The sequence below is a fragment of the Protopterus annectens genome, chromosome 14.part0, assembly GCF_019279795.1.
Source record: "Protopterus annectens isolate FY-2018-M chromosome 14.part0, PAN1.0, whole genome shotgun sequence".
Classification (NCBI taxonomy): domain Eukaryota; kingdom Metazoa; phylum Chordata; order Ceratodontiformes; family Protopteridae; genus Protopterus; species Protopterus annectens.
Genome location: NC_056748.1, coordinates 162,407,493 through 162,430,875, shown reverse-complemented (window position 1 = coordinate 162,430,875; position 23,383 = coordinate 162,407,493). Strand labels below are relative to the sequence as shown.

General features: G+C 43.0%; 1 protein-coding gene across 1 annotated transcript in view; it reads right to left on the bottom strand.

Moving 5' to 3' along the window:
- Positions 1 to 23,383, bottom strand: part of CCDC186 (coiled-coil domain containing 186) — a 1,483,461-nt gene that overhangs the window by 932,787 nt on the left and 527,291 nt on the right. The window contains exon 5 of the mRNA XM_044055936.1: positions 3,141 to 3,269. Within this exon, the coding sequence (XP_043911871.1) occupies positions 3,141 to 3,269 (129 nt within the window). The remainder of the gene's footprint in view (positions 1 to 3,140; positions 3,270 to 23,383) is intronic.

Sequence of the window (23,383 nt, the reverse complement as noted above, 5' to 3'; positions counted from 1 at the left end):
TAATCGCTGCACCACTGTTTATGGGTTAACATCTTACAGTCGCTTGCTTAGTATTGTTCCTATTAAATGTTAAACAGTCTTCTCTGTAACATACACATGAAGAGCATTTGTCACCGTCTGCACCATTAAAAATAATCAAGGAAAACTCTGACTAACCTGGATCCTTACCCAATACCATCTGCCAAACATTCGCTGGTCAATACTTTGACTTCACACTACAACACAAGGCAACACACATCTGAAACCACTGACCATATTGCAGTTAAAACCAGACACAAATCTCAAATCTTTCAGATTAAAGTGGAAATCTCCCCTGGGTAATGGTCTGCCTCCAAAGTTCCTGAAAGCTGCTGCAATAGGGATTTGTCATCTTGTCTGCCCATGTATTCATCACAGATTAACCAAGAGGAAAATCTTTACATCACCAAATGAATCATCACTACATTTGTCTATACACGGAGAACCCACATCCACTTCCTCATAAAGTTCAGGATCACTGATCAGCTCTATAGCACAGTGTCTAGAAAATGCATAGTCATCTACTTCTGCAATAATTTAGATGAAGCTCAAATACTAAGTCACATACAACATAGTTTCTACCATTTACATGCATTCAACACTGCATCCTATCTAAAATAAGGATAAAATGATCCAAGTTATTTTTATGAAATTTTCTACGGCTCCTGATATCAATCAGAAACTACTTGCACAACTGCTCAGCAAGTGTGGTTTTCAACATTCCTCACTGCAGCAGTTCTCATACTAACACCTCAACAACAGAAAGCGCTCTTATCTGATGGCAGACATTCTTAGCTCAAGTTAATCTAAACAGCGGAGACACAAGTCCCCTGTTCTCGCAGTCTTCCTAGTCTGTAGTGCGGGTAGCCCTACCTTTGACCAAAGTAAAACAAAACTTAAACAGCTCTGCCATCATCCTTGCGAGAACATGCAAGACAGCAAAAAAAAAAAAAAAACATTACAAATCCTGTCTGGCTAAATGATCTACAGTCATACAAAGTCAGAATGCAGCAGCAACATTCACATTCTGATGATACTTCCAGTCTCCTAGAAGTTATATAGTCTATTGGCCAAAAACAGGAAAAATGTCAGTCTGATTAAAGTTTCCATACTGACCTAGGCAACAAATACATGATACACCACTACTGTAACAATAAATATTTACAAAAACTTGGACAGGCTAAACAGAATCATGTAATTTCTCTATCCAGAACCAGAAACTACACTGGCTCAATCTTTTCTCCTTCTACTCCTTCTCTGAAAGTCCATTATTCTCACTAACCATTACAAAACTACACAGAGCAAAATGGAACGCACCCATATCAAAAACATTCTATATTCTTCATCTTGAATTTAATACTATTCACTGCCTAAGCAAGTTCCATGGCAGACAGGGATAACACCTTGATTATGGCACAAGTGTCCTGAGCTCCCAGTACAGGTTCAGGTGCTTGTAAGACCTGGCAAGGAAGGATGGACGTGAGAGGCTGCTACAAACCTGCTCTCACTTGAGTAAGGGAGTCCATTCCGGCTTCCAACATGGGGGACACAAAACAGGAAGCACTAGGTGTTGCACCCCATGGAGTTCAGTTCTAGCATGCATTCTGCACTACCACATACATTCGCACTACAAACCCAGTGGAATCTGGTGTGATGGGTAACACAAAACAGGAAGCACTAGGTGTTACACCCCATGGAATTCAGTCCTTGCATGCATTCTCTACTACCACGTACATTCGCACTACAAACCCAGCGGAATCTGGTGTGATGGGGAGCACAAAACAGGAAGCACTAGGTGTTATACCCCATGGAATTCAGTCCTAGCATGCATTCTCCACTATCACGTACATTCGCACTACAAACCCAGCGGAATCTGGTGTGATGGGGAACACAAAACAGGAAGCACTACGTGTTACACGACATGGAGTTAGGTCCTAGCATGCATTCTCCACTACCAATACATTCACGCTACAAACACAGGGGAATCTCGTGTGCTTCCCTTCAGAAAGCAGGTATAGCACAGCTCATAAAAGCCAGTGGGGGAAAGTGTAGGCTACCCTGCAGGACCAGAAAACAGGTCCACTGCCTACCACACCAACTCTTGCCATGGGACAGATGAGCTGATCAGGAACCTCAAGCAAAAAGAATTGGGTTGTCTGGTTCGCATCTACCCCAGGGATGTCTATCCCTAGTCTTCAGTGAACAGATGGGCAAAGTGGGTGAAGGCAAAGAAGCCATTAGGTAATCCCTGCGGATGTGAATTAAAAAAAAAAAAAAAAAAAAAAAAAAAAAAAAAAAAAAAGATCATTGCCTATGTCTCCAAACAGCTAGCTCTCTGGCTCACTTCCCAAACCATTCTTTAATCGTAGCTTGGATGAGTCTTTAAACTCTAAGATTTTTGCAAACATTTCTGTCCTTCACTTCCGTAACTCGGACAGCATTACTATTTGAAAAAAAAAAACCCTCAGATCAGCCTCAACCAGTCTAACACTTTCAATGTTCTTAGAAGTTTTAAAAAACATGGGGACTCAAAATTCTACTATACCATATGTGATCTACAATTAAAATTACGTAGCATCTGACACGAGATACCAAAGTGCCTTAAATAAATATTAAACAGATAGCTTGTTTACTTACTTTTGGTAACAGGATAGGTGGGGACTGGTCCAGAGACACTTTTTAGCTGTGACCTGTCAAAGCTTGAATCCCAAACTACCCCACTACTGTGGTTCCTCTGTATTTTTTTTCTACAAAATCTGTGTCAAGATATCTCCCGAAACAGTTGTGTATTCTGATGCTGTTATAAATACAAATGCCTGATCTGATGTACTCACAAAATGCATTTACTGTGCCTTGCTTTGAGCATCCTGTTTAAAGGTGCCCAAGTTATAAGGCTGAAAATCATAATAGTAGTCCTTAAAATATCAAAGACTTATGTGTTAATGAGGAAATGTATACTAACTTTGAGACTATCTCACAGTACTTCTATTATTTTAAAGTACTGGGATCTTGCAACAGTAACATACATATTTTTAATTATTTATAATTATTTTCTATAACTCTGAAGCTTCTTTACAAATGGGCTGTATCCAAACAACATTCTCGGGCTGAAACATACATACCTGGTCCATACGGAAAGCCATTTCCCTCTGCAGCTGCTGAATAGCATTCTTGGCGGCAGCATCTTGGGAAACTAACCTTTCTTTTGAAGCTCGAACTTCTTTATTAAGCTCTTCAATTTTAATATTCAGCTAACAACAAACATTGGAGAATATCTGTTAGGATGAATATGTATCATAATAAAGACATTTTGTAACAATTACTTCTTAGCTACTTCTAGGTTCTAACTTACGCAAAACTATTTTTTAAAACAGGAATTCTCACAAACAAAACTAAAATATAACTACATTCTGCATGGTAAAAATACTTATTTAACTGGATAAGTCTTTCAGCACCTGGCTACAGACCACACAATATCCATGGAGGCAACAGTGAAAAAAAACAGATGACATACATTACACTACATGCTGCAACAATAGCCAAAATAATAACACTTTTTTAAAAAAATATTTAGTCAAAAATTGTGAACATCCAAATATAAACTCAACAGAAAGCTTCCATTAATAGTCTGTCAGGGGTTGCCTGTTCTATCACCACACAGCAAGGTCACTGCATACCCGATTTACTTGGCAGTCATGAACGTCCAAGTTAGCAAGTCTAGCTCAACTACCAATACTATGCCTTTAGGGGTTTTGTATGAGTAACCCCCCTCTTCTTAACATATAAAGCTGAGAAGGATAAACCACCATAACAGTAGATGGCAAGTCACTGGAAATTAATGTAGGATTTTTTTCTTTGTTATTTTTACCCCCATGTCTGGTGACCACTATGTTTCCTTCTGCTGGGCGTTAGCCAACTGTTCCTTCATTGTTAGGGAGGGGTTATCAGTTAGATACGCTGTCAGCAGCCCAGCTATGAGAGTGTTTATGACGGCCTTAACCCAACCAAGGGCAAAAGAACATGCAATCTAGTTCACTGTATTGACTTCACAATGCTTTCCATGCAAACACGATGAAAGGTACCACCTACTGGTGGTTTGCTCGGCATTTGAAATGTGAAATTACATTGTTAGGGGACCATGTGGCAACCCTGCAGACAGTAAGCAGAGATATTCCTGAAGGATGAAGTGTCAGCTGCTGACATGATAAAGGGACACACAATCTCTATACACAAGTTTTGTTATGCTTATCACAGGGCAAAACAATGCTCTCAGCTAGCCACTCTGAAATGTTTTGTTCTGTACTGGACAAATATGTACTCCTTTCATGAAATCAACACCTGACCATCTTGACTTTTTTTGTCCTTTCCTTATACTACTAAGAAACACACTCCAGGTCAACATAAACAAGACTTTTAGAAAAGAAAAAATAATGGCCTGGGTAACAGTCACAGTTTTACAGTTTATACTTTTATTCCAAACGTTTAATACAACTTCATCAAAGCTAAAAGTCATCATTTCCTCTCCTATTTTAAACGTAATACATGTAGTCATGTGACAGATCCCTACCAAAAAAATCCTTGTCTTGCTAACATAAATAGGAATATTTAAAAATGTTGTAAATACTAAGAGCGAGTTCAACTTTTAATTACAGGTTTATAGGCAAGCTGCCCTTTCAAGCCATTTTAAGCTAAGCCAATTTCCCTTTTGCTACTTGAAATAACCTATCCCATTTGGTTACAGATTAGCTCTACCGCATCCCATGGCTGATTTAAATAGGAATATTTAAAAATGTTGTAAATATTAAGAGTGAGTTAAACTTTTAATTACAGGTTTATAGGCAAGCTACCCTTTCAAGCCATTTTAAGCCTAGCCAATTTCCCTTTTGGTACTTGAAATAACCTATCCCAGTTGGTTACAGATTAGCTCTACCCCATCCCATGGCTGATAATTATATATATTACCCCTATTGATAATAACTGGGATCATACCATAGATAATTTGAAGGGACCCGTGCATGAAATAAAGCATTTAGGGGCTGCTTCTGTCCATTAGTAGGAGAAGGGGCAGTCCTGGGATAAATTTTCCATTTCACATCCAAACATGTAAGCTATTCTTGAAAATTGACAGGACGTCTGTTCCTTAGCAGTGGTATCCTGTGTGAAATACACCTTTCCTTCCAAACTGATCTACTGATGTTGCAGAAGAGGTTTAACTCCCCTAGGCTGAGTATTTGCTGATGTGCAGTAAATCCATCAATAATGGGTCAGAGGATGCCTTGTATGTCAGACACAGGTCACCTCTTACCAGTATGTAGGATACAAAGTATAGTGACAGGGCTTTGAGTTGGTCCATATAGGACATGTTGTTCAGGCCTTGTATCCTTTTAGTAAGGTATCTGTGGGCATTCCAGTTGTTGGATGTGCCCGGATAGATAAATGCCAAAGGGTTCATTACATTTAATAATTGGCCGAATGAGGAATGAGTACAGGGGAACAATGACATCCCAAGATCTAAATAGAATCCTTTTGGTTTTAAGCTGTGCAATATAGAAGGGCTTTCTTACAACAACAGACACATGTTGGTTGAAAGTTACATCACTGTCCACGTAAGTTCTCAAATCTTGAATAACAGAGTCAATTCTTAGGGGGTACATTGTATATATGTAAGTGCGATAGGGGTACATTATCAATTAACAAATCTTTAACATAAACCAGTAGCTATACCAAAGAAATTTACTTATATATCAAGTTATACATTTAAAATATAACGTATACAAAAAATGAAAATACTGCTCTGGAATAAACTTGCAATTCACGTGAAACAGAGCTCCTCAAGCACAACTTGGACAAATGGATGGGTGACCACAGGGGGTGGCACCCATGTCTCTCTTGGACTGGGGTAGTCAGTGCTGATCTGTAAATTACATCCATCTAACCAAAACCAATTGGGGCAACTGGGGATTAACATGGCCAGGCTTATAAAGGCTCTAGGACCGCTAGCCTAGTAACCTCCAATGAACCTAAAATATATAAACAATACACCACTGAAACTGATTTGTCACCCTATAATTTGGGTGTTCATAAAGTTAAAACAAACACTATTTACAGACAGCTTGTCATTTAAACCTAGAGGATAAGTTGCATTCAAGAGAAGCAACCAAAACAGTTCTCAATATTCAAGACAAGCTTCACAATTACCTCCTCTGACACATGCCTGTAACTTTCCCTTGCATAACTTGGCATGCTTCTTTAGGGCATTAATCTTAACATCATTTTTAACTGCAAAATATGTTCTTATATCCTTGATCTTAAACCAGAGTCAGGTTTCCCTGCATAGAAAGTATGGCATGACCAGCACCTAGCTCTGTAAACAGCTCCCTCAGTGCTAGTCATGCTTGTTACTTGTCGAAATTATTTTCAAAAAAGTACCAACCATGACGTTAACTGAATCTTGTATAAACCGGCATAGTGTACATGTTTCACAATTTACTCATGCTTGAGATGGAGGTGCCAAAAGGGACATTACTTCCTGTCACAGTTTCAAAATAAGATTTCAAAATTTTGCTGCCCGTAAACACAAACTGTAGTGTCTTGCCTAACTTATTTCAACAAATTAAGGGGTTCAAATGCATTTTCCCAGTTTGTCTAACTATAGCTAGGCTGCGACTTCCAGGATGTCTGCACATTGGTCAACAACCCTCCCAGTGTGAAAAAAACTGAGAAACAGGACCTAGTAATTCTGCCCACTTCAGTAAAATTCAGTTACTGGCTAGTAAGTACACATGTTGGGGAGTATGGGGTGCCTGGGAGAGGTAGTACCTCTGATGGGCGAACATGTCGTGCTCTTTAGAGTAGTTCATCCACGTTGGTCCTCACCTGACACTCAGCTCTCACCTGTGGGTCCTCGTAGCTATCTGCATGCAACAGCGGCCACACCCCAGGCAATGGCTTCGACTGGCCTGCAAAACCAGGTGAGGGCAGCTGATGGGTTTCCAACCCTTGGCGAGTCAGGGCTTGTCTACCTATACATGCAAAGACTGGGTCCAGCAGACTGCATTGAGAAAATCACCAGACTGATTCAACGGGCAGGAAAGCGGACTCAGCAAAGTGATGTGGAGTGCAAATAGGGCACAGTGAGACACATTAGGACACTGTTGGCCATCCACTGCATCTCGACGCATCTCCAGTCGTCTCAACTATGTCATGCCACTGATTCAAGATAGGCTGGGATGAGAGAGTGAGACTAATAATCTGCGCAACTCTCTCTCACTATAATCCAATTCATGCGCAAGTCAAGACATCACCCCCCCTCCAAAGTCCTGTGGCGGTGGGCAAATGACGAAGCAGCAGGTGCGGATACACATGAAGCTGATGCCATAACCTCAAAGACAGGCGGCCCATGGCAATGGGTCGCTCTCTACTGGACTGAAGCACCAGTTGAGATCGGCAGCCCCTGGGGTGTCTGAGCAGCTCTATTTAGGATCGTTCTGCTCACCTTCATGGTCTAAGAAAGAGGCTAGAAAAGGTGCCCTAAACATAGCAAGCTTCATCCTACCCCTAGCCTGCTTGCTGCGGCAGGCAGGGATCCCAACCATGCAGTCGAATCACAAAGAAAAAAAATATTAGTGATATTGGTGAGACAGACAGCACTTGTCGCAAGAGAACTCTGCGGGTACAACATCCAGATAGCAGCCCTCAGTGAGACCAGGTTCACAGACTATAGCAGCCCTCAGTGAGACCAGGTTCACAGACTAAAGCCAGCTGACAGAAGTTAAAGCCGGTTATACTTTTTTTTTTTTTTTTTTTTGGAGTGGCCACAGCAGCAATGAATGTCGTGACGCAGGAGTGGGTTTCGCCATCAAGTCTAATCTGATTAGCAAATCAGCCAGCCTCCCTAAAGGATTCAATGACAGACTCATGTCACTGCAGCTCTCCCTTCAAAGGAAAGTGCCACGCCACCTTCATCAGTGTATATGCCCCCACCATGACAAATCCAGAGAAAATTAACGACATGTTTTATGAAGACATGGAGTCCCTCATAGCATCTGTGCCCAAGGTGGCTAAGCTCATCATCTTAGGTGACATCAATGCCAGAGTTGATGCACACTACCAGACATGGGAGGGTGTCACTGGGAGGAATGGAGTCGGCAAAAGTAACAGCAATGGTCATCTACTTCTGAATACCTGCGCAGGTCATGATCTGTTGATCACACAGTCTTCCGCCTACCCAACTGTAACAAGATGTGCTGGATGCAGCCACGCAGCAAGCACTGGCATCTCATTGATTATGTTATAGTAAGGAGAAGGGACAGGCAGGAGGTTAGAGTGACTAAGGCCATGTGTGGCGCAGACTGCTGGACAGACCACAGACTCATCCTCTCAAAACTCAACATGCACATTCAGCCTAGGCGGTGCCCACAGGGGAAAAAGACCAATAGGTGCCTGAATGTCAGCAAGTTAGAACAGCACTCTGTATGCCAGAACCTCAGGGAGGACCTCAACAGCAAGCTTGACTAACTCAGCTTTGGCACTAACAGTGCAGAAGAGAACTGGGCAGCCTTTAGGGATGTGGTCTACAACACTGCTCTTGCTCATTTGGACCTGAACACACACAAACACCAGGACTGGTTCGATGACAATGATGAAGACATTCAGCAGCTGCTGGATAAGAAGCGTGAAGCCTTCAGATTCCTCCAGCAAGACACTACATCCGTCTCCAAGAAAGCAGCCTATAACTCCATCAAAAGCAAGGTGCAAGCAAAGCTCAAAGAGATGGAAGACTCCTGGCTCAGCAGAAAGGCAGATGAGATGCTGAAGTACACTAATAGCAACAACTCCAAGTGTTTCTATGATGCCCTGAAGACCAATCTATGGGCCACCGTCCCCCTGGAACATCACCACTTCTCAGTGCCGATGGGTCCATCCTACTTACCGACAGGAACACCATCCTGGAAAGATGAGCTGAGCACTACAACAATGTCCTGAATAGGCCTTCCTCTATCAATATCAAAGCCATTGACCGTATGCCGCAAGTTGCCATTAACACCTCCCTGGCAGAACCTCCAAAGGAATCAGAGGTTAAGGAAGCAATTAAGCTTCTCTCCAATAGTAAAACACCAGGCTCTGACTCCATTCCAGCCAAAATCTACAAAACAGGGGGACCAGTCTTGTTACAGAAGCTCACCCAGCTCTTCCAGACCATGTGCCAACAGAAAGTTATCCATCGGGAGCTAAAGGATGCCTCCATAGTCCATCTCTATAAGAGAAAGGGAAACAGGCAGTCTTGTGACAACCACAGAGGAATCTCTCCCCTGGTCATTGCCGGCAAAATCCTTGCCAGAGTCCTCCTCAACCATCTCAAACAACACATGGAAGATGGACACCTGTCAGAGAGTCAGTGCGGCTTTGGAGAGGGCCGAGGGACACTGGACATATTTGCAGCAAGTCAAATTCAGGAGAAGTGCCAGGAACAAAACAGGGATGTTTAAACAACATTCGTGGACCTGACCAAAGCCTTTGACACAGTCAGTCATGAGGGGCTATGGTAGATCATGAAGATGTCTGGCTGCTCAGGCAAATTCATCAGTTTGGTGCGCCAGTTCCATGATGGCATGCTTACTCAAGTACTGGATGATGGAGACTTCTCTGATGCTTTCCCAGTCACCAACGGAGTCAAGCAAGGCTGTGTATTGGCACCCAAGCCATTCAGCATGATATTTTCGGCCATGCTGGCAGATGGCTTCTGCAATGATGAAGAAACCAGCATCAAGATTAGATACAGGACTGATGGCAGGCTCTTCAACCTGCGGAGGCTACAGGCCAAGACCAAGGTTGAAGAGGATTTTGTGCATGATTTCCTGTTTGCAAATGACAGTGTACTCAATGCTGCCACAGAGGCCCAGATGCAGCAGAGTAAGAACTGCTTTTCTACTGCCTGCAGAAACTTCGGCCTCACAATTAATACCAAAAAGACTGAGGTTTTGCATCAGCCCGCACCATAGAAAATGTATACAGAACCAACTATCACCACTAAAGGTGTGATCCTGAAGGCCGTTGGCAAGTTTACATACCTTGGCACCACACTCTCCAGATATGTGAACACTGACGAAGAGGTAGATACACGCATCGCTAAGGAAAGCTCTGTGTTTGGATGGTTGCGGGAGTCAGTGTGGGAGAGGAGAGGCATCAAGCTGTCCACAAGGCTGAAGGTGTACAAGGCAGTCGTACTGCCCACACTACTGTGTGCCTGTGAGACATGGACTGTGCATGAGTCATACTGCCCACACTACTGTGTGCCTGTGAAACAGACTGTGTATGAGTCATACTTCCCACATTACTGTGTGCCTGTGAGACATGGACTGTGTGAGTCATACTGCCAACACTACTGTGTGCCTGTGAGACATGGACTGTGTACGAGTCATACTGCCCACACTACTGTGTGCCTGTGAGACATGGACTGTGTACGAGTCATACTGCCCACACTACTGTGTGCCTGTGAGACAGACTGTGTATGAGTCATACTGCCCACATTACTGTGTGCCTGTGAGACATGGACTGTGTGAGTCATACTGCCAACACTACTGTGTGCCTGTGAGACATGGACTGTGTATGAGTCATACTGCCCACACTACTGTGTGCCTGTGAGACATGGACTGTATATGAGCGTCATGTCATACTGCCCACACTACTGTGTGCCTGTGAGACATGGACTGTGTATGAGTCATACTGCCCACACTACTGTGTGCCTGTGAGACATGGACTGTGCATGAGTCATACTGCCCACACTACTGTGTGCCTGTGAGACATGGACTGTGCATGAGTCATACTGCCCACACTACTGTGTGCCTGTGAGACATGGACTGTGTAGGAGTCATACTGCCCAAACTACTGTGTGCCTGTGAGGCATGGACTGTGTAGGAGTCATACTGCCCACACTACTGTAATACTGTGAGACATGGACTGTATATGAGCGTTATGTCATACTGCCCACACTATTGTGTGCCTGTGAGACATGGACTGTGTATGAGTCATACTGCCCACACTACTGTGTGCCTGTGAGACATGGACTATGTATGAGTCATACTGTCCACACTACTGTGTGCCTGTGAGACATGGACTGTGTATGAGTCATACTGCGTGCCTGTGAGACATGGACTGTGTATGAGTCATACTGCCCACACTACTATGTGTCTGTGAGACATGGACTGCGTATGAGTCATACTGCCCACACTACTGTGTCCCTGTGAGACATGGACTGTGTAGGAGTCATACTGCCCACACTACTGTATGCCTGTGAGACATGGACTGTGTATGAGCATCACGCCAAAATGCTGAATCGCTTCCATATGAACTGCTTAAGAAGGCTGCTAAAAATTTCCTGGCAGGACAAAGTTCCCGACACAGTTGTCCTCTCACAAGCTGGACTGCCAAGTATCTACACCCAGTTGAGGAGAGCCCAAGTCAGGTGGGCAGGCTACCTTGTATGTATGTCAGCCGCACGCCTCCCCAAGAGAGTGTTTTCTGGTGAACTTGCAGGAGGCAAACATACACAAGGTGGGCAGAAAAAGCGCTTCAAGGATACACTGACAGCCTCTCTGAAGAGCTTTGGCATTGACCCAGACTCCTGAGAAACCCTAGCGCAAGACCGCCCCACCTGGCGAAGCTACATCAGCAAAGGTGCTACCTCCTACGAGCAGAGCAGGACCGCAGAGGCACAGAGGAAGCATGAGCTGCGTAAATCCACAACTAACTCACTGCCAACCAACCCAAATGACCACTTGTGTCCGGGTCTATATTAGAACATCGAAGTTTCAAAACTTCAAATGTTCTAATATCGACTCCTATTCAGCGAAAGCTGAAAACATCGAACATACAGAACAGCAAATTTTTTACTAGGGAAAAATTTGCTGTTCCAAAACACATACACACAACACAAGCACACCAAACAAACAGCAATCCACACACATACACCTAAAATCTTACACCTAACCCTACACTAAACTATACACACACCACTAACTATCCACTTACCTTAACCCAAACCCTAACCCTAAGGTCCGTCACTATCGCACACTCAACTCACCTGTTCCCTAACCCTAATTCACCTACCCTGCCCTAACCCTCACGTCCACACAATCGCACACTTACCTGACCCGCGCCATAACACTAACTCACCTAACCCACCCAAACCCTCATGTCCACACAATCACATACATAAACCAGCGCCCTAACCCTAACTCACCTAACCTGTCCTAACCCTCAAGTCCGCACAATCGAACACATACCTAACCCGCACCCTAACCCTAACTAACCTAACCTGCACTCAATCGCACACTTACCTGAACCCGACCCGTAACTTTTCACCACAGCGTTGAAAACACCGAAGCAACAGAAATGGACAACCAAATTCTTTCCTTAGGAAAAAGTTTGGTTTTCTGTTACTTCGATATTTTCAGCTTTTGCTGAATAGGGGTCGATATCAGAACATTCAAAGTTTTGAAACTTCGAAGTTTTAATATAGACCCTTGTGTCAAACATGCAGCAGAGCTTTCGAAGCCCGCATCGGACTGATCAGCCACAGATGAACACACCATACTTCAGTCAACCTCCTTGACATGATGTCTTTGGTCATAGTCAACAATGGATTAACAACACTGTTCTAGATGCCAGCAAAGAAAAAAAAAAAAGAGAACCTGAAGGAAAATCAAGTAAAAATAATCCTGAAGCTGTTCAGCAAAATTCAGATCAAGCTTCAGCTTTGGTGCAAGAGAAAGCTTCCAGCAATTTAGAGGAAAAATCAAATGTGCTCAGAAGTGACTAAAATAAATTAAACACTGAAGAAGTATATCAAACTCAAATAACAAAAGGCTGGAATAACTAGAAGCTTTAACTAGTTATTCAGATGAATTGATAAAACTGCAAAAATCAAAGGATGAAAAAAGAAAAGGCTGACTGTTGGAGATTTCTCAAGAAGAGGTGTTTCAAAAAATGGTACAGTTAGAAGATGGAGCACACATAGAAAACCTACGATTTTCTGCAGTACCACAGATACTGGAAATAATAGACTGTAATAATTTTATGAAAGCAAAAATAAGAGATTGGACTGGCATTCCACAGCAGGATTTGACTACTGAAAGGGAATACAGTATATATTCCAAAACTGACCATCAGAAAGCAGACAAGACCTGTGTTAGTAAAGATGCAATCATGCCAGCAGAAAGAGTCAATCCTGCCATAACAGTGGCAGAAGGGAAAAAGTACAAGAAACTGGAGGCAGTAAGAGCGTGGAAAATGATTATTCACTGTACATCAGGCAGAAGAAAATAAAGTTTCTCCCAGCAATCAGGGGGTGTCGAGAGGCAGGTGTGAGATTCTGGCTGCTGTATCCAGCCGTCTTCAGAATATTTTTCCTGGAGGATCAAAGATATTTTTTGATGCAGAGCAGGTTAAGGAGGAAATACAAAAAGTTTATACAATAAAAAATGGGCCATAAAACAGAAGGGAACTCTGCTTCTCATTCTCCATAAATAAATTTCATAGACAGACTTTGCCAGTGAAACCTTTTCCAATGTTCCAAAGGAAAATGCTTGACAGAAGAAAAAAGCACAGGAGTTGACTAGACGAATCAGGAATACCTTGGACATGAACCACAGTGTGGTGCTGGGAGATAGAGATCAACAGGAGTAAGACCAGAAACACTGAAATTAGTGACAGCATCAATCATATTTGTGAAATACGGCTTTGCAAGACAAAAGTGGCTGTGAGAAAGACTGGATTCTTGTTCACTTGCTTAAACATGTGGGATTGCAAAGCAAATACCCCACTTTATATCATTAATGTTTAGCAGGACACTAAAAGGGGAAAAGTAGCCAAGTAAAACATTTGTTTATTCCCAATAGTATTTGAACAAAACATTTAATTATATAAGCTACATGTTAAATAGTAAAGCAATTTTGTGTTGTATGTAGTCAGAGATATTTTAAATGCGTGTTTGGGGGGAGTCTTTTCGGTGATTGTTGTATGAGATAAAAATATTAAAGCAAATAAGTACTTTTTTAGGGTAAAAATATAGGCTTTACAATGTAATAAGAGAAGAAAGGCTGTTTAGGTTGATATGCTGTGATCCTGTGCTGCTGGGGTAGATGTTTGGGGTGTAAACGTGCACCGATTACACAATACATATAGGAGTCTACTTCACAATGTCGTAAGCTGACAATATCGAGTCTGATATTGTTGGCACAATAACATCAAAAGTGAAGAACACTGTGCAAGTAAACGGAAATCTCCGTAAGGGGAGATTTCCGTTTACCTCAATGTAGTGCAGTCTCGGAGTGGATATATTTAAGTAGGGGGGTGTGAGGGGTGCAGGGAGGCTTGCCCCCCCCCCCACCTACGCCATTTAGTTTTTTTTTACGTTATTCGATGTTTTACTTAATCGATCAATAAATTTCGACCTTTATTGATTCAATTAGGTAAACTTTCGATGACGTGATAGACACACATATACAGTTGGGATATTTTCTCTTATTTTTGCAAAGGTGAATGTCTGGATTAATGCCCTTGGCTTAATCTATAAACAAGTGTTTTTGTAAGCAAATATGCTTGAAACATAAGAAAAACGAATGCCATGAGAAGTGTTAAGCTTCTTGCACATGCAATGATATTAGCTTGTTTTTGTCCATTAACAAATGCTAAGTAGGAGTCAAGAAGTCTGCATCTGAAAGCACTTGTACATTCTGTTTTGTGACGAGTAAAACTGGCAAAGATTCCTTCGTGCATGTGCAGAATTGTTTGCTATGTTTTTTTCCCTCTCACTACTGATCGCTTGGATGGAGATGAGCTGTCTGCAGGTGCAAGCAACTGATTTTGAGATCCTTGAGCATCCTCTGCTCAGGTAAATGCAAAATTTAAAGGTACAAGGGCAAGCAGTTCACTTGAAAAATAAAGTTCAAATTTAATGGAAGTGAATAACAGATAGCAGCTACCCTAGCAACCTTAATACTTTAATGCATTTTACAGAACAGTATATAATGTAGTTTTATTTAAGGATAACCAGTGCACTTTTTATTAGGGCTATTTTTCAAATCTGGGAAGGGAAAGGGGGCAAGAAAAGAACTAACACGAGTCAGTATCAGTGGGAACACATGCTGTAACATGTGCTTTAGCATGAATGACCTTAATTTTAGATTAGGTAATGCCTGTGGGTACAGAAGTTGATTTGAGGAAATTGTTCCTATCTGAAGGGTTTAACTTCATGTTCTGAAGATGTACAGAGTTTTCTGTGCAAGTTCTAAGTTAACAGATTATGGGGTGTTTTAAAAATGTACTTAATTTTTTGTTTGTGGGTTTTCATTAAAACAAAAAGTCTTGAAAAATGTGACACGTTCAGATGGATATATGAAATAGCTGTATAAAAGATCATGCTGCCAAATATTAGTGTGTGCATCTAACACAAAACTTGGAAATACACATTAAAAAAACTGTCATTTATAGTAGGTATAAACAATAACTTCTTATCATAACGTCTACACTATTCATTTGACCCTGGAATTTAAATGGTCTTAGAGATATGGATAAAAAGGAAACCATACTGAATTATATTTAAAAAGGCTACGTGTAGATAGCAATGCTGCAAAAGACCCATCTGAAAGGAAACAAGCATATGAATTTCATACAGAAAGGATTTCAGGAAGGATATTCAGTAGAATATTAGGGACACGGGGGAAAAAGGGAGTAATTATACTAATTGCTAGGAAACCTCCAATAGTGAATGAAGAGGGATAAAAAGATAATATTAGCAGATTTGTGGTATTAGCCAGCTATTGGTATGGGAGGAGGATTAAACTGGCATATATTTGCATTTCACCAGAAAAGTACAGTTGTGTATACTTACCATAAATGTAGATGTTCAAGTGTATTCACTGTTGCAGTCATCACATTTGGGTATCTGCTTGCAGTAGCCCTCAGTCGGCCTGATTAACAAAGTCTTGGGTCCTGCATTGGTTGCTGTCCCTTCTTCCGTGACGTCAGGTCCTCAGGGGTATAAAATATTAAGCTGACACCATTACATCCGTTTTTCTTGCCCCAGATGTCAGGTACCCCCCTAATGGGAAGCAATTAAATCTATAAACATACAAGGTTATACCTCCAACAAAAAAGCAAATACACCAAAAAGTTTTTGAGCATAATAAAGGAGAGTAGAGGTATAAGCCAAAAGAAGTAAGGGGGCTGGAGGGAGGGCAACGAGGACTGCAACAGTGAATACCCTCGAACATCTACATTTATGGTAAGTGTACACAACTGTACTATGTTCTTCGTGTTTCACTGTTGCAGTCATCACATTTAGGTAGATTCCCAAAGCTAAGGTTGGGAGGAGGAATTTAGATAGCATTAGGACTGGCTATAAAGATCGGCAAGACTGCAGTGGCAAAGCCGGCTCTGGATTTAGAGAAAATTGGCAGATGGTAATGCTTGGTAAAGGTATGTACAGAACTCCAGGTAGCAGATTCTAGGATGTCCCTGGTAGGAATGCCTCTGAGAAAGGCTGCAGAGGTAGATGCAGTCCTGGTTGAGTGGGGTATAATCCCCTGTGGGATAGATTTTCCATGGTGCTTGTAGCAGAAATGAGTGCAATGGCCTATCCATTTGGAAATGGTTTGCTTTGAAATAGCATTCCCCTCTGCCCCTGCAGCAAATGCCACCAGCAATTGGTCAGATTTCCTTTGAGGTTTAGTCCTGTCCAAGTAGAATTTAAGTTGTCTGTGCACATCTAAGGAGTGCAGTATCAGTTCCCCTTTGTTCTGTGGATTAGAAAAGAAGGTTGGCAAATAAACGGACTGATTGAGGGCCACACTGGATACCACACGTTGGGCATGAAGGAGGGATTGGTCCAGAGATACAGCCTGTCCACATGAAAGATGATGAAAGGTTCCACTGCCATGAGGGCCTGTAATTCAGATACCCTTCTTGCTGAAGTGATTGCTAAAAGGAAAGCGGTTTTCCAAGAAAGGAATTTTAAGTCTGCATTTGCAGCTGGCTCAAAAGGAGGAAGAGTGAGTTTTTCCAATACAATGTTAAGGTCCCAGGCTGGAGTAGGAGCTCTCCTGGGTGGTCATTAATGTTTGGCCCATCTGAGGAAAGTACAGTTGTGTGCACTTACCATAAATGTAGATGTTCGAGTGTATTCACTGTTGCAGTCATTACATTTGGGTAATCCTGCTGGCAGGTTGCCCTCAGTCGGCCTGAATTCCAAAGTCCTGGGTCCTGCATTGGCTGCTGTCACCCCTTCCCTGACGTCAGGATGTCAGGGGTATAAAAGATGCGTCCGACGCCATTTTCTTTAGTTTTTCTTGCCCCAGATGTCAGGTGCCCCCTAAAAGGGTAGCCAAAATTTATATATATATAAATACATGCACCAATATAAACTTTACCTTCATCTACAAGCAAATACACCACATAGGTTGTATAAATCAGAGAAGGAAAGATAGGTTCCATCAGAAGAAAACAGGGGATGGCGAGTGGTAACCTGGACTGCAACAGTGAATACACTCGAACATCTACATTTATGGTAAGTGTACACAACTGTACTATGTTTTTCGTGTTTCACTGCTGCAGTCATTACATTTGGGTAGAGTCCCAAAGCTATGGATGGGAGGCTGGAGCTAAACAGCATTTGGAGCAGCTATGAGGCCCTGCAGAACTGCAATGGCAAAGCCTGCCCTGGATTTAGAGTTGAGTGGCAGATGATAGTGCTTTGTAAAGGTGTGCACTGAACTCCAAGTAGCAGCCTCTAAAATGTCCTTGGTTGGTACTCCCCTGAGAAAGGCTGCTGAAGTGGCTGCAGCTCTGGTTGAATGTGGCCTAATGCCCTTCTGGCTTGCCATGGTGTAAGTAGCAGAAACGAATGCAGTGGCCTATCCACTTTGAAATAGTCTGCTTTGAGATAGCCTTTCCTTATGATCCTGCAGCATATGCCACTAGCAATTGCTCTGTCTTTCTGAAAACTTTGGTTCTGTCCAAGCAGAATCTAAGCTGTGCACGTCCAAAGAATGCAGAATTCTCTCCCCCTTGTTCTATGGATTTGGATAAAAAGTTGGCAGATGAATAGTTTGGTTGAGAGCCACACTGGACACCACCTTAGGCATACATGTTGAGTTTGTCCTCAGAGAGACCCTGTTTGGATAAAAAATGATAAAAGGTTCCACAGCCATGAGTGCCTGTAGCTCTGATTCTCATCTTGCAGAAGTTATTGATAGGAGCAGAGCTGTTTTCCAAGATTAAAAACTTTATATCAGCAGTAGCAGCTGGCGGAAAAGGAGGCAGGGTGAGTTTTTTGAAGACATAGTTGAGGTCCCATGCAGGCATTGGTGATCTCCTTGGAGGCCTTAAATTTTTGGCTCCTCTGAGGTACTGTTTTAATAAGGGATGAGAAAAGATTAGTGGCTCTATATTGTAATGAGCCGAAATGGCAGAGGCATGAATTTTAATAGATGAAAAAGATAGGCCTTTGTCCAGCATCTCAGTTAAGTATTGCAAAATCTGAGGAATATTTGACACAGCTGTATCAGTTCCTTGTGCCTGGTTCCAAGCACAGAATCTCTTCCATTTTCCAGCATAAGATTGTCTAGTACTAGGCCTTCTGGCCTCCAAAATGACATCCATCACAGCTTTACTGAGAGGTGTGTTTTGTATGACTATATTATCCGCCATGCTGCCAGGTTTAAAGTCCTGAGTTGGCTGTGCAGGATCTGATTGTTTTGCTGGGACAGTAGATGAGGTAATTTGAGGTAAGGTCCAAGGTGGGCATTGAGACAAGTTCTTTAGGATTGGAAACCAGTACTGGCGGGGCCAGTCTGGGGGCAATTAATATCATTTTTGGCTTCTCCTGTCTGACATTTAGGAGTACCTTGGGGAGGAGAGGCAGTGGGGGAAAGGCATATACTGATAGGTTTTCCAGCTGAAAGATAGGATGTCCACTTTCCATGCTTGTCTGTGATAAGTTCTTGTGCAGAATCTTTTTAATTGGTAGTTGTGAGGGGAGGCAAATAGATCTATGCCCGGGCATCTCCATTTCCTTATCAGGCTGAAGACTTGTGGATCCAGCTGCCACTCGTGGGGATCCATGAGGTTTCTGCTTAGTTCGTCTGCCAGAGTATTTTTCCTTCCTGGCAGGAATTGTGCCTGCAGATGTACTTGGTAAGCCAATGCTGTGTCCCACAAAGTCATGGCTAGTCTGCAAAGGGGGTAAGAATGTGTGACCGCCTGCTTGTTTATATACCACATGACCGTGGTGTTGTCTGTCTTTATCAGTAGTTGTCCCAGATGAAGTAGGTCCCTGAAGGCTGTCAGGGCATTCTGAATAGCTAGCATCTCTTTTTGATTGATATGTAGATGCATTTGGGTTGAGGACCATATGCCCTGAATGCATCTTCCTGCCATGTGGGCCCCCCAGGCATAATCTGATGCATCCGTTGTTAGTGTCTGCCTAGCTGGGGGTAATGTGAATGGCTGCCCCTTGTTTTGGTGACAAGCCTTTGCCCACCATCGAAACTCCTGTTGTAGGCAGGGAATAAGAGGAATCATTGTTTCCAGGCTGTGGCAATGTTGAGTCCAAACACTTTTTAGGTACCATTGAAGTTTCCTCATATGCAGTCTTGCATACGGAATTAGTAGGATGCAGGATGCCATGAAGCCGAAAGCCTGCAGAATTTTTCTTGCAGATAGCTGGGCCTTTGTTGCCAACATTTTGAAATAGGTAGTCAGTTGCCTTTGTTTGTCTGGCGTGAGATAAGCCATCTGGGCAGTTGTATTTAAGCTTGCACCCAGGAATATTATCTCTTGAGAGGGTACTAGTTTTGATTTCTTTTCGTTGACTGTGTACCTTAGGCATGTTAGAAGTCTTTTCACAAATGCCAGATGCTGTAGAAGAATGTCCTTGTTCTCTGCTTGAATTAGACAGTCGTCCAAGTAAGGATATATTTGTATTCCTCTTTGTCTGCAGAATGCAATTACTGGTGCCAGGTACTCTGTAAAGACCCTGGGCGCAGTAGATAAGCCAAAGGGCAGTGCAGAGAATTGGTAATGCATTGAGTCAGCCTTGAATCTGAGGTATCTTCTGCATAATTGTCTGACTGGGACATGCAGGTATGCCTCTTTTAGGTCTAGAGTCACCAGCCAAGCATTCTTGCCCAGCATGGGCAGAAGCTGCTGCAAAGTCAACATCTTGAATTTTGGTATTTCCGGGAATGTGTTCAGAATAGATAGGTCCAGTATTGGTCTCCAGGTCTTGTCCTTTCTGGGTACCAAGAACAGTCTTGAGTAAAATCCTTGTCCCTGCTCTTGCTCTGGTACTTGTTGAATGGCCCCCATGTCCATGAGGGATGAGACTTGTTTTCGTGCCTCTGTCCATTGATTTCTTGGCAGATCTGGCCAGCCGTTTGCCTTTGGTAGAGTATGGAAGTGGAACTTGTATCCTTGTGACACGCTATTTAGAACCCACTTGTCCTGGGTTATAATGTGCCAATTTTGAGAAAAAAGTGCTAATTTTCCCCCTAAGGGTGCTGCCAGGAGGTAAGTGCTTGGTGCAGGCAGGGGGAACTCATTGTGACTGTTTCCTGTATGGTTGTGATTTGTCTTCTCCAACTTTGGAGGTAGAAACACCCCATTGCTTTGACCTGTAGGAACCTTGCGCCTGGGATCTGCCTCTAGGCCGTCTGGATCTGTCCCTTTGAGGTCTGTCTGACACAGGAAAGGACCAATTCTTTGTAGGCCAGTGTCTACTAAACCTAGGTGGCTGTACTTGTAAAAAATCTTTGACAGTTTGCATAGATTTAGATTTGTCCTCCATTTTCTTTAACGCCTCCTCTGCCTTAACACTAAAGTATCATGCTGTAAAGGTGCATCTAATAATTTAACTTTGACATGATCAGACGGATTTTGTTCCTTTAACTAAGCATGCCTCCTAATCACAGAACCCGTAACTGTGGCCCTGCAGCAGGCCTCCAAAGAATCAAAACCACATTGCAAAGTATTCTTTCCAACTTGTTCAGCTGCATGCAATAAATCATGCATTTCCTTGTTTTCTGCACATTCAGAGTTTAATAACATTTTCTATTTAAGCAATGCCATGACATGTTGCTGATATTTGAGCATATGAAACTGACAGTTTAAAGCCCTTATAGCCAAGGTAGCAGATATGTAAACCTTTTTCCCCCATCTATCCAGTGCCACAGAATCTCTGTCAGAGGGGGTAGGGTTTTTTGCAGCGGAAGCCTTAACTCCTTTGGGACCCTGAGAAATAGTTTCTGGGTCTGCAGCAGGGTTTTTAAAAAGGAATTTATGAGAGTCAGGAACCCTGTAATATCTGTCAGGCTTAACAGGAGCTGGAGGTAAGGAGTCCGGGGTAAGACTAGACTCCGAAAACACATCATCTACAATATCTAACACAGGTGGAATGGCTAGTGGTCTGTGTTGAGGTAGTAAAAGAAAATCCCTGAGCCTCTTTTTAGATTCTGAAAAATCTTGGCTCTCCCAGTGGAAATGCTCCCTCGTGGTATGCAAGGTTTCCCCAAAAGAAGAGCCCTCTGGAAGAGAAGCATCAGAATCCCCATAGGGAGGAAGAGAGTATTCCTGATCAGAAGAGGAATCGGAAGAAATAGAAACCTGATCTGAAGATTCGTAGTCAGTCTCTTGCCTGGGCATCTTATCAGGAGGGGGATGGGAACCCCTGATCAAGGTAATTAAGTCTTCGGCCATTTTGAGCATCTGCTTTTTGGGCATAGAGGCCTGTCCACGTGGCTCTTGAGTTTGTTTCTTTGCTTTAGAAGGTGCTTTAGTCTTTGCCTTTGAAGCTGAGGTTGGTTTAATGTAAAGATGTTTAGGTCTGAATACACCCTCAGAAGCCGGTGCCTGCTCAGCGGCTCCCGACCTATCTGAAGGAATAGTATCCAAGGCTCCAATACCTTGAGTTTCCAGCAGCATGGCCGACTCCACGTGGGAGTTGGTAGTGGCTTGCGACTCTAAAGTAGCGGGCGTCAGGGGCTGCGAAAGCGCCTCACTGAGAACTGGTGAACTGGCGACTGGCTTAGGAGAAGCTTCGTCGTCAGTTTTGGGCCTCGTTTGTCTATCTCTCTCCTTTTCCTTGTGTTTTTTGTGAACTCCGGTAGTCGGATGACTATCCAATGACATTTCTGGGTAATTAAACTGGTGTCCAAAATAGTTTAAAGAGAAATCATACTGACGCTTAATAGTGCATTGGTTAAATCTAGCACAAAACCGACAACCAGAAACGTTGTGATCAGGGCCTAGGCAAGGAATACAGTAAGAATGAAAGTCCTTATAAGGTATTTGCTTTCAACAAGAAATACAATTATTTACTTTATCTGACATCGGTCTGGAGAAAGAAAAAAGTTTCCCCAACGGGGTACTTAGCTTTATTGAAGACTTCGGATCTGAAACTCTAACACGAAAATCTCAGGAGTCGGCCGACCGGCACTTGCGAACTGCTTCTGCTTCGGGCACCGCACGGCAAGAAAGACTGAAGAAAATGGCATTGGCCGCATCTTTTATACCCCTGACATCCTGACGTCAGGGAAGGGGCAACAGCAGCCAACGCAGGACCTAGGACTTTGGAAATCAGGCCGACTGAGGGCAACCTGCCAGCAGGATTACCCAAAAGTAATGACTGCAACAGTGAAACACGAAGAACATCTGCTTGAGCAATGGATGAGAGAAGAGGGGAGGTTCTGTGCTATAATGAGCTGAAATAGCGGAGGCATGAATTTTGGAGGAGACAGACAAGCCCTTGTGAAGCATCTCAGTTAAGTATTGCAAAATCTGAGGTAAATTGGGCACTGCTGTGGTCATCCCTTGAGCTTGGTTCCAGGCACAGAATCTTTTCCATTTTTCAGCATAAGATTTTGTAGTACTAGGCCTCATTGCCTCTAAAATGATATCCATCACTGGTTTACTGAGGGATGGTAAAGGAGAGATTAGGTAATTAGCCAGGCTGCTAGGTTCAGTGTTTGAAGCTGAGGGTGCAGGATCTGGTTCTCCTGCTAAGACAATAGAGTAGGAGTATGGGGCAGGTGCCATGGGGCAAACAGTGACACACTGTGCAAGAGGGGGTACCAGTGTTGGCGTGGCCAGTCTGGTGCAATCAAAATCGTCCTTGGTTTTTCCTGTTTGATCTTTAGTAGTACTTTGGAGAGCAGAGGCAGAGGAGGAAAAGCATAAACTGATAGGTTTTTCCAGCTGAAGGACAGAGCATCCACTTTCCAAGCTTGTTTGTGGGGAGTCCTTGTGCAAAATTTGTGCAATTGATAGTTCTGGGGGGGGGGGGGGGGGCAAACAGGTCTATATCTGGGCT